Here is a 16463-nt window from a genome sequence, read left to right on the forward strand (position 1 = left end):
TTTGCAGTTCTCATTTTGTCTTTCCTTTACAGCTGTGTGTTTTCATGCTTCTCTAAAACTCACTCCCTTAGAGGTGGGGGTAGGTTTACTTCGGCTCGAGGTAACATCAAAGGAAGGCAGACTTTGATTACCAAGAATTGTAAAACCGATTCGGCTCTTTATAAACGCTTTGGTTTCAGTTAGGCGAGGAATAACAGGCACTTTTTTTTCTCAGCGTTTCGGAAGTCAGATTATGACACTAAATAATCAATCCTAATACTTCCTGAAGTAACCGAGATTATCATTTTTACAGTAATTGTGTAGCCCTACTTTTTGCTGCTGTAGTGAGAAAAATTAAGCCACATACTCGTTCTGTTCACCACCTGCTGCTATCTCTTCTCCAACACAGTCATGTGCCTTACTGCTAGCTAATTTCACAGATTGTCTGCTGTTGTAAACAACGTCCCTTTAGTCACCCTAAAGACAGATACATGGGCCCACTTTATCAGATAAAAGAAATGTACTTGTGTAATTTGCTTTAAAAAAAAATACAAACACCGTCGAGACCAAGTGTTATTTTTAATAAGTTCACACGATGGATGGAATAGGTGTTCTAAAGAATTTCCTGTGACCTTAAATCAACAAGCGGCAGCTCTGATTATCTACCTCTGTTACGCTGTGTGTCACTGTGAGTGTAACTGCATATCAGTGTGCGCTCTACTGCAGCTGCCAGCTTTTACTATCGCAAAGACTGTTCTAGTGTCTATGCTCATTCTCTTCCTAACATTTGCTCCATTCACCTCTGCACGCTGCTTGGATTCGTGCAGTGAGCATTGTGTGAAATTCTGTGGGGTCCTGGCATTCATGTGCAGATCGGCGACCCACTGCTTCCTCTGTTCCTGCGTGCTCTGGGTCATACACTGAAAAATAAAGAATCATGCTAGCAACAAATGGCAAACCCAAAAGTCAGCAGTTCAGTTCACGGGACACAGGATTTCACGGAATGGTAAAGTAGTGAGAGGGGAAACATGGAGGTCAAAGGTAAATGACCTTTACGTGTGCTTAAATATTAGTAACACATAGTAGCATACATTTGTACAAAACAATTTACTTAGTCTGATTGAGTGCAGAGGTATTTATTTCCATTCAAATCTTTTGGGTGCAGTTATTGCAAAATGCTGAAAAAAGCTCCCTGTGTCCTCTGTGTAACTATCATTTTCTATTTTAAGCATATTAACTGGTAATAACATTACGGATTAATGGTTAACAACATACCTTATAATCTCTTATAGTTAAAGTAATGTGTAATGGTCACATTGTAATTCCCAGGGTTTGTGTTTTGTTTTGACAAGTACTGTTATCATGTGTTGTTTACTTATTTACAAGCTTATTTGCTATTACAATAAAAAAAAAAAACCAGTAAGTGACATTTCCTTGTATAGACAGATTTTATCCTGATCTACAGTGATGGTGTTTATCACTAGCTAACAGTGGTCGTGTTTCATAAACTGTATTGCTTCTCTTTTATTTTAACGTTCAGCTTCCTTCACTCTCTCATGGTCAGCTGGTGACTGTACACCATTTCTGAAATGGAGTCAGGTCGGGTGGTTCTGGCCTTGGGCATCTCATCCTCAGATAAAGCAGTACAGTTGTCTTCTGCAGAGGGCAGTCCATGGCTTGAGTCTTCTGTGAGTTTTTTACACCTTCCTTTGCAACACAGCTTTTGCAGCATCCGCAAAAGAGCAATTCGTAGTTCTCGACAGCGCAGGGCATACAGCAGTGGGTTGACTGAAGAGTTGACCAGACAGAGGGTGCTGCAGAAAGCAAAGGCCCGCTGTTGGTCATGGGTCAGGATCACGGAGACATCTACTAGCATGAAAGAAAGCACAGGAACCCAACAGCCCACTAGTATGAGCAGAATCAGGCCAAAGGTGCGAGCCAACCGGATATCCATCCTTATGCGAGCTTGACCTTTTCCTGCTGCTCCCTGGAAGCTGGTCATTGAGGACTCATGGCGGTGGGCCTTCCACAGGATGAGAGCATAAGCCCCCAAAATCAGAACCAGAATCACAAGGATGAAGCTGGTCCAGCAGGCTTGATAGTGCTTATTGATGTAGGGAAACAAACGTGAGCAAGGTGGAGTAAAGCCTGTGGAACACCTCCAGCCCATTAGAGGTAAGAAGGAGAGGAAGATGATTGTACTCCAGAGAATCAGAAGGCTCAGCAGGGCTCTGCGCCGTGTCAGCAACACCTTGTAAGTCGAGGCTTGGTAGATGCAGAGGTAGCGGTCCAGAGCAGTCAGCAGTAAACTTCCCACTGAACCAGAGAAGGCCATGGTGACACCACCTAGCTTGAAGAGGTAGGCGTCTGGGCCATCTTTGAGATCATAGAGGTGAAAGTGTAAGAAACTTATGGTGAAGAAACAACTGGCAAAGACATCAGCCAGAGCAAGGCTGCCAATAAACAGATAGGATGGCCGCTTTCGTAAGGTGGCTGTGCTAGCAATCACCCCCAGCACAAGAACATTTTCCAGTAGTGTGACAGGGCCTGCCAGGAAACAGATGGCGCCGATGGCTGTCTTCTCTTTGTCACTCAGGACCATGTAGCATGACAGATTCACACAGGACTTGTTAACTGGGAGAAAAACACAATCAGTACCGTGACAAGTCTTAGCTGACCAGTCAACTGTACATACAGATGTTCTTTTTTTATATAACACAGAACTGAATTTTACCATTTATGGAAAGCTGCATAGCTATATTGTTGATGAGATATTACCTGTGTGTCCATGCTCTACAGAAGTAGCTGTCTCCCTGTCCGTCATTCCAGCTACTATAATTAGGAAATGAAGTACAAAAAAGCTGTAACAAATGTTACAAGTTATTTATGAAGCACAGATGTCTCTACAGAATCTGAACTGAATATAGGATCAGAAGATAAGAAAACTAATTTCATCCACATCTTTATGTGTTAAGATTCCGTCACCTTGACGTATGTCACATTAGGTTGGATGGGACAGGTAACTTCCCGTGGAGAAACAAACAAGCCAGAAAACGTGATTACTTTTTTATCTCGTTGTCAACATTGAAGCTGGAGCTTAAAGGGAACATAAACGTCTCTGAGTCAAGACAGAAAGTCATTTAGAGGCCAAGGCAAACAGACGATCATCACAGTATCAGCTGATGATGTTACGGGAGAGATAGTCGCCTGGTAGAACATGGTCTCAAGCAAGCCATAAAACACTTTCATTTTTACTGAAGGCTGAATTGAGTTTAAAAATACACAGAGATCTATCCTTGTGCTTGTTATGTTAAAAAATAAGCCAATTTTTCATCATGATATGTCCACTGTTACTGTGAAATTTCAGCTACTATATCTCTAAAACATTTAGCTTCCCCATTCATGTCAGGAACATTTATGCACATCAAATAAATGTTTATTCCCTAGGGTGGATACTCTGCATTATAAAATTATGTAGTTTTTGTTAGCTGGCTTTTTGTGCGTGAAATATTTCCAGGCTGCTGTTGTGCCATCACTGTACAGGAGCTCCATGTTGGTGCCCTCTTGTGGAATCAGAGGAGACTGTATTTACTCGTTTTATCAGTGGGTGAAGGCCACAGTTGAATTAAACAATCTCCAGTGAAGTGCGTCGCCCGTATGCAATCAATAGATTAAAGGGTTTGTGGAAAGCTGAGGCAAAAACATTAGATTGAAGTAAATTATGCTGTTATAAATGAAAAAAAACTGCCTTTAAATGTTTGCACAAAGTGGCTTAAGATTGAGGATTTCTTTGTTCTTTTTTTTTTTTTTGGTGGGGAACAGCATGACTGATGCAATACAGAGGGTTTAATCAAAATATTCCTGAAGCAATATATTTCTAGAGCAGCTGATAAACACTCAGAAATTATATAAATAAGATTAGGTGTGGCATTGTTCCAATTACACCATGCTATACTGTTTCCACTGTATCTGTGACACGGCCTTGTGAAGACTATAAAAATTGCATATGTATAAGGCCAAAGGAAGCGCATATTGCGAAAGATCCTTATTGAGAGACATTTTATGAACATTGTGGTGACATGCACAGCATTGTGTGGCAATAACTCCTTGACTCACTTTTGCACCCTGACACATTGTTACAAAAGATCAGGAACCCTTTGGGCAGAATTGGAATAAAAAAATAAAAATAAAACTACTATTTGAAATCACTCTTCTTTTATGTACTGCAGGAAACGGAGACTTTATTAAAATAAGTCAGAAGTAGCAGGTCAACTCTCTGAACGTTAGATTAGAAATATTGCAGAAAACATATATTTTTCTAACAATTTCACACTTGCAAAATGCTACTTAAACCAAATTGCTAAATCTCATATATAAAAGAAAATTTTTAACTGTGTTAAATAAAGTTATAAGAGCTCACCTTCTCTTCTTTCTTGGCAAACTATTGAAAGATCTGATTTCCTGCCTCTTAGCTGCAGAGCTGAAGCCGCATGACACGCAAACCAGCAAATGTGAGTACTGGTGTGCACATGAAGGGAGAAGACAAGGAGGGTATAGCTGTGATGACATGAGGGGGCGGGAGCTGCTTAGACGACATCGCAAGTCTGAGATAAAACAAAAACCAAGCCCACTTCTTGATCAATTATCCAATCTATGTCACAAATTCCAGTTTTTGTCTGTTTGTTTTTTTCCGTAATATTTTCTTAAACAGAAATAGAGATTACCAGTAGATCATTCAAAGATCAACCCTTTTGAATTTTGAAGTCTCTCATATATTTCATGTATGCTTCATGAGGTTGGACTGTGGCGAAAAGCCAACAAGATTACTAAGTGTCAGATATCAAATGTTAAGTGTAAAAAGCATAAAAAAAGGAGGAAGTGGGTCATAACCACATTGGGTTTTGCAGCATATTTTGCAAGTGCCAACAGCTTCTTATGGTGCTTAAATATCTCAGTAAGAGAACTTTTGTTATTTCTAACGAACTACGTAAGGTCAAGAATGAACTGTCCTAGTCACTGTGAAGCCCTCTTTCAGTTAGATTATTTCTATTTAAACAGCAATTGTTTTCCACCTCTTTTTGTTAAAGATGGCTTTAATTCCTTGGTTTTCTTGTTTGTCCTGCAGGATGTACCTCGCCTTTTGCCCTATGAGAGCTGGGGTAGACTTCAACCCCCCCCCCAACATGAGCCAGGAATTGGATAAGTGAAAGAAAACAGATGGTTACTACAGTATTGTGAAAACCCGTATAAAGGTTTTTAGATGGAGAAGTTGGCATCCTGCATTTGGCTGGCACACATATTATGATAAATATGGTGCAAGAACACTCAACAGTTAAATGTGGATAGACATGAAATGTGTATTCTGGACTCACAAATAATTTATTCGGAAATAAAAGTTGATTCTGTTCATCTGGGCGTGGCGTTTTCAGTGGAAGAAATCACCCATTTAAGTGACTTCTTCAGTCTCAGCTCACTCCAGGTTCCCCCAACTTTATAAACAATGCATCTGCACAATGACTGAAACTAGCCCACTGAATGAACAATGGGCTGTAAGGACTACATGTTTGATTTTTGATCCTTATATTTCACCACCACCACATTCACTCTAATGTGAGCCACGCTACTTTGCCAGGATTTCAAGTGTCCAGTTCAGCATTTTGAAGTTGAACTAGTCAAATACTATCTGCAGAGTGATAGCACTGACTCACTTGACTCGAAAGCCTTTTATGTAAATTGGCGAGTAGTCCACTTGCCCATTGTATTGTAGTACTGGTGGCAGTACATAGGGGGCAATACTAGGCAACCCTGATTCAGTAGACAATATGATTAAGTCAGTAAACTGGCCAAAAGCATCAGACTAAAGGTGACAAGTTAAAAGTTTGTTTAAAGATTATTCATTAGAGATACAAACTCACCAAGCAGTCCACTCAGCAATGAGGTCATTTAATTTAGATGAAGTCCCATGTGGTAAAAATAGGCTACATTAGTTTGACAACAATTTAATCAGATCTCTAAATCACATACCTGAGGCAATCTGAAATAAATTAGCAACCTATTTTAGCATTTAGAGAAAATCATGCTCAATAACACAAAGTCGGTAACTGGGTCTGACGAATTTAAGTAATATATCAAATTTCATGAAGGAAAGGAGTTAGTGTTCTACTACATGACTGTTTTAAAAGAAAAGGAAACAAAAATGTCTCGCGGAAAGGCAGCGATATCTGGTGCACGGGCTGTGTCTTCTCCTCCTTTGACCTGATAAAGTCAGCAGGACAGAAAGCAGGAAATGTGATTAGGAGCAGGCAGCACAGCTTCAATAAGATTTCTACTCGCTCACTGTCTGTCCAGGTGCAGCATAAACACGACAGACAACAGGACAGACCAAAAGCTGAAATGTTCAATTATCTGTTGAACTGCATCATCCTGTTACACAATCCATTTTCAGAAATTGCCTTGGACACAAACATCAGGGCCAGCTCTGCTGCTTCAGACGGATTTGGATTAAATCCATTAATCAAATTTCCGCTCCTCATTTCCAGATTGCCAGACCCTCAGGGAGCAGTATCAGTTCACTGACATGAAGAACACAGGAAAAAATGATCAGGCAAAAATCAAATTACTTGGATGCTTAATTCTTTAATAATGCTTAATTATTTACTTTGTTTTTGTTAAATGAAAGGTTCAACTTCTAAATATGGAAATGAAACGCACCAAATGAAAATTGCAAAAGCACACAGATAAATCTAAATCTCTGACTCAAATAGCTTTCAATTACATCGTCGTGGGAAACGTCTTACATTCATCATCCCCGTTTGCCGTTTATCATACACAGCTGTTATTAAGCTCTGTTTCAGCATCAGGTTACATTTAAAGCTGTGCTAAGGACTTGAAGTGAAGAAGAAGAACAGTGCACGAAGGGGTGGAGTGGGTGGAGACGAGTGTCCAGGGAGGATTTGTGACAAAAGGATAGTAGCAGGATTGAAAAGCAAGGTTTACAAGATGGTAGTGAGACCTGCTGTGATGTATGGTTTGGAGACAATTTGAAGATAAGATAAGATAAGATAAGATAAGATAACCTTTATTAGTCCCACACGACAGTGCAAAAGTTGTGAAGGAAAAATTAGAATAAAATAAGATAAGAATAAATACAGTACACAACTGTACAGAATAGAATAAAATAAAATACTATATACAGTAGAATAAAATAGAATAAAATATACAATAAGATAAAAATAGAATACAAATGCTATATACAACTGAGTAAAAATACAACGATGCCAGAAAGGATTATTGCACTTTAGTATTATTGCACATGTGTGGATGTGTGTGTTAGATCAGTCAAAGTCTTTATTGTGGAGTCTGACAGCAGTGGGGAGGAAAGACCTGCGAAATCTCTCCGTCCCACACCGTGGGTGCCGCAGTCTCCCACTGAAGGAGCTGCTCAGTGCTGTCACAGTCTCATGCATGGGGTGGGAGATGTTGTCCATCAGGGATGACAGCTTAGCCACCATTCTCCTGTCACTCACCACCTCCACTGGGTCCAGAGGGCATCCTAGAACAGAGCTGGCCCTTCGGATCAGCCTGTTCAGTCTCTTCCTGTCCCCAGCAGAGATGCTGCCGCCCCAGCAGACCACACCATAAAAGATGGCTGAGGCCACCACAGAGTCATAGAAGGTCTTCAGGAGTGGGCCCTCCACTCCAAACGACCTGAGTCTCCGCAGCAGGTACAGCCTGCTCTGCCCTTTCCTGTAGAGGGCGTCTGAGTTATGAGTCCAGTCCAGTTTGCTGTTCAGATGAACACTAAGGTACCTGTAGCTGTCCACAGCCTCGATGTCCATACCTTGGATGTTCAGTGGTTGCAGTGGAGGATGTTTGTGCCTGCGGAAGTCTACCACCAGCTCCTTGGTTTTACTGGCGTTGATCTGGAGGTAGTTCAGCTGGCACCAGTCCACAAAGTCCTGAGTCAGTCCTCTGTACTCCTTGTCGTCCCCATCAGTGATGAGGCCGACTATTGCAGAGTCATCAGAGAACTTCTGCAGGAAGCACTGGGTGGAGTTGTGGGAGAAGTCTGCAGTGTAGATGGTGAAGAGGAACGGAGCCAGAACCGTTCCCTGTGGGGCCCCCATACTGCAGACGACCCTGTCCGACACACAGCCCTGAGTCCTCACATACTGTGGTCGGTCGGTGAGGTAGTCCAAAATCCAGGTAGTGAGGTGATGGTCCACTCCAGAGTTCTCCAGCTTGTCCTTCAGAACCGAGGGAAGAATAGTGTTGAAGGCACTGGAGAAATCAAAGAACATGATTCTCACAGTGCTCCCAGCGGTCTCCAGGTGAGAGAGGGAGCGATGTAGGAGGTGAATGACGGCATCATCCGCTCCAATGCCAGGCTGGTAGGCAAACTGAAGTGGGTCCAGTGATGAGCTCACAAGGCGCCGAAGCTGAGCCAGGACCAACCGCTCCAGGGTCTTCATCAGGTGGGATGTCAGAGCCACCGGCCTGTAGCTGTTGAGGTCCTTGGGGCGTGAAGTCTTTGGCACTGGTACAACACAGGAGGTTTTCCAGAGCTGTGGGACTCTCCCCAGCCTCAGGCTCAGGTTGAAGAGGTGCTCCATCACACCACACAGTTGGTCCGCGCAGAACCTGACGACCCTCGAGCTGATGCCATCTGGACCCGCTGCCTTCTTGCCATTAATCCTCCTCAGTTCCCTCCTAACCTGGGTGGTTGAGAGAGACAGGCTGGAGCCTTGTGTTGAGTGTGTATTGGATGCTGTTGTTGGGGGTGGGGAGGAGTGAGCAGGGTGAATAGAGGAGGTGTGAAGTGTCTGAGGTGTCAGAGGTGCAACAGCAGCAGTGGGGGTGGGTGAGTCTGCAGCCGATGTTGGAGACTGCCTCATGGCTGAATCAAATCTGTTGAAGAAATGATTCAGTTCATTTGCCCACCTCACATCCCTCCCAGGCAGAGAGTTCTGATGTTTGTGGCCTGAGATGGTTCTGAGGCCTCTCCAGACTTCACCAACGTTATTTTGCTGAAGCTGGTTCTCCATCTTCTGCCTGTAGCTGTCCTTCCCATTCCTTATCAGTCCCCTCAACTCTCTCTGCACCCTTTTCAACTCCTCTTTGTCTTTGGATTTGAAGGCGATTTGAAGATGGAGGTGGCAGAGCTGAAGATGCTGAGACCTTCAGTGGGAGTGACCAGGATGGACGGGATTATAAATGAATTCATCAGAGGGACAGCTCAGGTTTGACACGGTTTGGACATGTACAGAGGAGGGACAGCAAAGTGGGTTGAAGATAGAGCTGCCAGGCAGGAGTAAAAAAGGAAGATTCATGGATATACGCAATGAAGGAGGACATGCAGAGAGCTAGTGTGACAGAGGAGGGTTACATTCAGGTTCATAATGTTTTGGACAAAAATACAATTTTGTAATTTTGCCACTGTTTGTGTCTGTGCCCCTGTAAATTGTGCATATCACCAAATGTTTCCTCTTATTTGCTGCTTGTTTATGGGTCTCTCTGCCTTCATATTAGAAATTAAGGCAACTTATAGCATTAGTCAAAGGAGTTTGCAAAGAAAAGCGTCTGGACTTCTTTGAGTTGCTTGAAGACGTTTCACCTCTCATCCGAGAAGCTTCTTCAGTTCTAAGTTCTAAGTTCTTCTCGGATGAGAGGTGAAACGTCTTCAAGCAACTCAAAGAAGTCCAGACGCTTTTCTTTGCAAACTCCTTTGACTACGATGACCTGGATGACTGAGAACCTTCACAAACTTATAGCATTCTTTATAATAACTGAGGAGCATGCTTCATTAGGTTCAAGATCACGTGACTAACTTGGCCATTCAAGATTGCCCAATTTCTTTATGTTGAGAAACTCTTGGTTTGCTTTTTCAGAGTGTTTTGAGTCGTTATTCATTTGCACTGTGAAGCACATTTTGACCACTTTTGCAGCATTTGGTTGATCTGAGCAGAGTATACTGTGCACTTCGATAAATAGTAGTGGCCCAGTTCCACCGGTAGCCACACATGCCTACATATAACATAGTTCACAGACAGATCATGAGCTGTTCCTTTCTTTCACCATACTTTTATCTTGTAATCATTCTGATACAAGTTCATTTTAATCTTTATTGTTCAAAACAATGTTTTTCATACCCGTATAAAAATGGCTGTACTTCCTAAAATACCTCTTAAATTAAAGATTAAACTGTGCTCTTCAATCCCATTTTGATGGTTTGATTTGAAATTTACTGTGCTGGTGTACTGTGACATAATTACAAAAAAAGTGCAATTGTCTAAAAATGTATGGACCTAGCTGTATGTTTATTGTAATAACTCAATTAATTATGACAAGGACAAGGATATTCACTTGCTTAAAAATTCAGTTTTAACAGATAAACTACAGCATTGTTTACTTTCACTTCAACTGGGACATGATCAGGGTTCTTTTTGAGGGAATAAGAAATATGACAAGTATTAGCTACACTTGTCAACATAAGAATTATGCATGCTGTGGGAACCTCGATGGAGTTCACAGAGATATCTGTTTATCTGTGTACTGTAAAGAAAATGCATATTTTAATAGGTCACAGCCACATCCTGTAGCGTTGACCAGACTTCCCACAACCCACAACTGTGTAAGCTCTATGTATTTCTCACCAAGAGAATTAAAAACACAGCTCTGCTCTCAGGTCTGAGGCCTCTGACCTCGGACCTCTTCTGTGCCAACAGTCACACTCGACAGTCTTTTAACTGCAGTCGTGCTGGACAAGTTAATTACATCTAAATTTACATTTAGATGTAATTAACTTGATACCTGTGAATACCGCCAACCTCTGCTATTCAGATTTTTCTTTATTTAATTTAGATAGTAGTTATTGATTTATGTATTAATCAGTTCCAATTGATAGTTTAGTGTATTTTGTGGGACTAATTAAACTAATGTTTTGTCTAGATATTTCCTGTTAGTTTTCACAATTATAATTATTCATTTAAATCCAGAAATGAGTGGTGAAGGCAACAAGTGGGTCAGGAGTGCTAATATAAATTTTTAATATTCTTTTTTTCTCCAGGAGTAGGTCATTTGTATATGAAAATCTGAGTTCATAAAACTTGGATGAATCATTTGTAGTGTCGGGGAATTTTCTGTAAAAAAAAAAAGGTCTGTAACACGGTCAGCTGTGGTCAAGCTATTTTATTACCGCATGCATGCAGGAGAGCGAACACACACATCAAAACATCACAGGTCTAAGTTATGAGCGCTCTGCCGTTGGGGTGTCTCAGCTCCTCTTTTATACCCTCACGCACAACTCTCTGTATCTTCCCAGTTACAACAGGTTTCTGTCCAATGGGCTGTTACTGGGCTGAAAACAACTCCCACTATCTTTTCCCAGGAAGCTTGGGAGTTTAGTCCTTCTACGCCCTCACAGTTAGCAGATAACATAGTGAAACATCGTTAAGCAAAGATAGGAGTTTTCACAAGGTCATGCTGACACATACACACACTTCATCTAAGCATATGATTAAGTACTTAAATACTTTAAATGAGAATAGAAAATTTCTATTAAAGTAGTGAATAAAAATGACACCTGCCATGCACATGCAGTGTGTCTCAGTCAGCAGCTGCCCGACCTTACCTCAGGCACCATGGGGCACTAAGGCAGGTTAATAAGCATAAAGAAGACAGAAGGACAGGCCTTGGTAACATGCTCTTGATGCCTTAAAATTATTCCCAAAAAACAGTCGTGATGTGGAGGTAAACACAGACGACACGAGAGCTCTCGATTAACACTCCTCGTTTATTCCTCATCACAACACAACTGAACACTTTTCCCTCCAAAACATAGCAACAACACTTCCTGAGAACTGGGTGTGAGTGGAGCGCTCCAGTGGTCCACCACACATGCCCCCCTCCAGTGGTCCACCACACATGCCCCCCCCCCCCCCCCCCCCCCCCCGAACACCCAGTAGGGTCATCCCCTAGTCCAGAACCCTCGCTTTAATCAAACGTCCAGAACGGCTGAACCGGGGAGGTGGAGAGCTGGCTGAGGGGAAACGAGCCTGAGGGCCAGGCTGGCATGGGCGGCCAGGAGAAGCTGAAGATAGCTCGGGCCCCGCCAGGTGGGGGGTGCTCCCAGAGGAAGAAGTAGGGTTGTCCAGTCCAGTGGAAGGCGGGCGGCCACGGCGGGGGGCCTGAGCCGGCACCAACTGATCATCCTGCAGCACATGTGCCGGCTTAAGTCTGTCAATAGAAACAGTCTCCTGACGACCCCCAAAGTCCAAAAGGAAATGCTTCCGGCCCGGTTGAATAACCCTAAAGGGGCCGTCATACAGTGGACGCAGCGGAGGCCTATGAGTGTCATGCCTGACGAAAACAAACTGCGAAGAGTCCAACGACCTCGGAACAAAGGTGTCGGGCAGACAATGGTGCACTGGGCCAGGAAGAGAAAACGAGTCTCTCGGGGGACGGAGAGACAGCACAGAGGGAGCGAAGCACGGGGGTGGGCTTTCGGGCAAGAATTCCCCGGGGACCCGGAGGGGCTGACCGAGGACAAGTTCAGCCGGGGAAACCCCTAGGTCTTCTTTAACCGCGCAGCGCAACCCCAGTAAAACCCATGGAAGGCAGTCAACCCAGTTGCCATCTGTGAGAGAAGCACGGAACGCGGCCTTAAGCGACCGGTGGAAACGCTCGCACATCCCATTGGCCTGCGGGTGGTACGCAGTGGTTCGGTGGACCTTGATGCCCAGGCCTTCAGCCATGACAGACCAAAGCTCGGAAACGAACTGGGGGCCCCTGTCTGAGGTGATGTCGGCAGGGGGACCGAAACGCGAAACCCACGTTGACAAAAACGCCATGGCCACTGCTGCTGCTGTAGTGGACGCCAGAGGCACCGCCTCAGGCCAGCGGGTTGTGCGGTCCACCACAGTCAAAAGGTGCGTGAAACCTTGTGACTGTGGCAGGGGACCAACCAGATCCACATGTACATGATCAAAACGCCTCCCTGGAACGCGGAAGGATTCGAGGGGCGCCTGTGTGTGCCTATGGATCTTAGCCCGTTGGCATGGGATGCACGCTGCTGCCCAGTCTTTCACCGATTTACGAAGGCCCGGCCAAACGAACCTAGAGCTGACCAGCTTGACCGAGGCCCGGACGCCCGGATGAGAGAGGGCGTGTACGGAGTCGAAAACGCGACGACGCCACGAAAGTGGAACTACAGGGCGTGGTCGGCCGGTGGAAACGTCACAAAGCAGGCTAGGCCCGCCGTTCCACATGGGTCTGTCCTCCAGTACAAGGCCCGTTTGCTCAGACCGAAGGGCAAGGACGTCCGGGTCCGCCCGTTGGTCAGCGGCCATAGCGTCAAAGTCTATGCCAACATAAACGGGAGAAACCAGCGGGGGGGATAGACAGTCAGCCACGCAGTTGGACTTACCAGCCACGTGCTGAATGTCAGTTGTGAACTCGGAAATGGCTGCCAGCTGGCGCTGCTGGCACCCGCTCCACGGGTCAGAGACCTTGGACATCGCGAATGTCAAGGGTTTATGATCGATGTACGCGGTGAAACTCCGACCCTCTAGAAAAAAACGAAAATGCCGGGTCGCGAGGTGCAGGGCCAGCAACTCCCTGTCAAAAACGCTATATTTGCGCTCACTGTCCCTAAGCGTGCGACTGAAAAAGGCAAGCGGTTGCCAGACACCGGAGACCCGCTGCTCCAACACTGCGCCCACCGCCACGTCCGACGCGTCGGTGGTCAACGCAATCTCCGCCGACGGAAACGGGTGGGCCAGCAGGGCGGCGTTTGCCAGCGCGGCCTTGGCCTCAGAAAATGCCTGGATGCGTTCAGGGAGCCAGTCAATCGGGTCCTTAGCAGTTTTACCCTTCAAAGCAGCATAGAGAGGCTGCAGCAGGTGCGCAGCTCTGGGGAGAAAGCGGTTGTAGAAATTGACCATCCCCAAGAACTCCTGCAGCGCTTTAACGGACGCGGGACGCGGAAAAGCCGAAACGGCCCGGACCTTGTCCGGCAACGGAACCACACCGTCAGCGGAAATGCGGTGGCCCAAGAAATCCAGAACCGGCAAGCCGAACTGGCACTTGAAGGGGTTGACGATCAGGCCATGTGCCGCCAAGCGCTGGAAAACCTGACGCAAATATGTGCTGACTCTCAGAACAGCTGGCCACCAATATATCGTCAAGGTACACGAAGACGAAAGGCAGCCCGGGCAAGACAGAGTCCATCAACCGCTGAAAAGTCTGGGCGGCGCCTTTCAGGCCGAACGGCATGCGCAAAAATTCAAACAGGCCGAAAGGGGTAATAACGGCAGTTTTTGGGACGTCTTCGGCGCGCACGGGAACCTGGTGATACCCCCGCACCAAGTCAATTTTAGAAAAAATCGAGGTGCCGGCGAGGTGGGCGGAAAAATCCTGTATGTGGGGAATGGGGTAACGGTCGTTCTCCGTGACATTATTCAAACGGCGAAAATCCCCACACGGCCGCCACCGACCGTCGGACTTGGGCACCATGTGTAGCGGAGAGGCCCAGGCACTATTCGAGCGCTGCACAATGCCGAGGCGCTCCATAGCGGCAAACTCTTCCCGAGCGACGGAGAGTTTCGCGGGGTCGAGGCGGCGCGCGCGTTCGAACACCGGGGGACCGACCGTCGGAATATAATGTTCAACCCCGTGCTTCGTTGCCGTGTTTGAGAAATTAGGAACAGTCAGTGAAGGGAACTCAGAGAGCAAACGCTGAAAAACATTCCCAGAAGTCACCAAATTAGCCCGATTCAGGGGCTCGATGGCGCGAGTGAAACAGGGCACTGAAGAAAAAGACTGGGCGTCGATTAAGCGTCTGTTAGCGACATCGACCAGCAGTCCGTGGGCACAAAGAAAATCAGCGCCCAAAATAGGTACAGAGCTAGCGGCAACAACAAAGGTCCATTGGAAATCCCGACCATGAAAACAAACAGTCACGAACCTTTCCCCGAACGTTGCGATGGGAGAGCCATTAGCCGCAATAAGCTGCGGTCCGCAGCCCGCTGCTAAACTGTCGGCGCGGACGGGGGAAGGAGGCTCTTCTGGGAGCCGGAGTCGACCAGGAAACGTCTCCCGGAGCGCGAGTCTTCTATGAAGAGCAGTTTTTCTTTGTCGCCAGCGGTCGCGGCCGCTACAGCGCGCTGTCGGGGCCCGTGTCCCAGGGTCGGAAAAGCACAAGGCAGCAAGCAGCGGCGCGCTCTGGGGCCAAAACGCTGATGGTAGAAACAGCGGTCCCGTCCGCGGTGTCGCTGTGCCGCGACCTTTGCCGCCAGCGAAGGAGCGGACACGTCGGGGCAGGTCAGCTGGGAAGTAGAAGGCGCCGCCGGCGAGGCTGGAACTAGGTCGTGATCGTGGAAAGCGCGGGTAGCCAAGAGAATACGATCCGCGTCCTCAGCCAGGGAGCGATAATCCTTCGTGCCCAGAAGCGGAGAGTTGGCGAGGCCGGCTCTCACGGCCGCCGGCAGCTGTCGGAGGAAGATGTGGGCGAACAGGAATCCCCCGTCGTCCGGACCGAGAAAGGACAGCATGCGCTCCATCAGTTCGAGAGCCGTACCGCCACCCAGGCCTGAGAGGGAGAGGAGCTTCTCGGCTCGCTCTGCGTCGGAGAGGGCATAGCGCCGAAGAAGCAGCTCCTTAAGGGCGGCGTACTTCCCTCGGGCGGGTGGGTCCCGGAGGAGAGTCAAGGGCGAACTGAGCCTCCACGTGCACGAACCACGACGGGGGATCGTGAAGCCAAAAGTCCGGCAGCTCGAGCGGCACAGCAAACGCAGCTGCAGCCGGAGGCAGAGGGCTGGCGGCTGCTGATGCATCCAGAGCGGAGTCGGTGCCACCATCGGACTGCAGCATGTTCGAGTCAGGGGTCACCAATGTGGAGGTAAACACAGACGACACGAGAGCTCTCGATTAACACTCCTCGTTTATTCCTCATCACAACACAACTGAACACTTTTCCCTCCAAAACATAGCAACAACACTTCCTGAGAACTGGGTGTGAGTGGAACCCTCCAGTGGTCCACCACAGTGACATATTTTGATTGTGCAGAAAGTCTGAGACGTTTGTACAGACATGCCTGTGATATTGCAGACCAGGTGTTTATGGATTCATTTATGAATTAATTCACATATAGGGAGGTATTTTCCCTAAAACACAAGATGATAAGATGACAAAATAACCTTATAGAAAAAATTCTAGTTTAACAATCCAGTTTATCCATTCATGGTTGCTTTCATGGTTATTTACATAAATGAAAAGATTTTAACCATAAGTTGATGCAGAAAATTCAAATTATTGCATGAAAACCTGCACTTGGTGTCCCTGCCCCCCAAAAAGTAAAATGAAACCTATACCCGTGATTGCAAGGAAGTCATTAATAATTCAGAAATCATGCACTGCTATTTCTGGTGTGGTGATGCCAGCATTAGTCGAAATAAATAAGGAGTTAAATGTATTTGTACATTTAAAC

The 16463-nt window shown here is 46.0% G+C and overlaps 1 protein-coding gene across 2 annotated transcripts; it reads right to left on the reverse strand.

Moving 5' to 3' along the window:
• Positions 1-539: 539 nt before the first annotated feature.
• Positions 540-4498, reverse strand: cnr2 (cannabinoid receptor 2). Of its 2 annotated transcripts, none has more exons than XM_003450524.5 (3): positions 4400-4498; positions 2758-2811; positions 540-2613 (listed from the first exon to the last, which is right to left on the reverse strand). In XM_003450524.5, exons 2-3 carry the CDS (start codon positions 2801-2803, stop codon positions 1526-1528), a joined length of 1134 nt encoding a protein of 377 aa, XP_003450572.1. In that variant the 5' UTR covers positions 2804-2811; positions 4400-4498; the 3' UTR covers positions 540-1525. The 2 variants fall into 2 exon arrangements, with proteins under 2 accessions (XP_003450572.1, XP_019220059.1); XM_019364514.2 differs by having other exon boundaries at positions 2758-2840; positions 4400-4495.
• Between the last annotated feature and the right edge of the window lie 11965 nt (positions 4499-16463).

Source organism: Oreochromis niloticus, linkage group LG11 (genome assembly GCF_001858045.2).
Source record: "Oreochromis niloticus isolate F11D_XX linkage group LG11, O_niloticus_UMD_NMBU, whole genome shotgun sequence".
In the NCBI taxonomy this organism is placed as follows: Eukaryota; Metazoa; Chordata; class Actinopteri; order Cichliformes; family Cichlidae; genus Oreochromis; species Oreochromis niloticus.

Bases quoted from the DNA above. Each gene is read 5' to 3' on its own strand.
- cnr2 (XM_003450524.5), bottom strand. From the start codon at position 2,803: ATGACGGACAGGGAGACAGCTACTTCTGTAGAGCATGGACACACAG. The intron at 2,614-2,757 runs GTAATATCTCAT...TTTTTCTCCCAG, and splicing joins TGTAGAGCATGGACACACAG to TTAACAAGTCCTGTGTGAAT.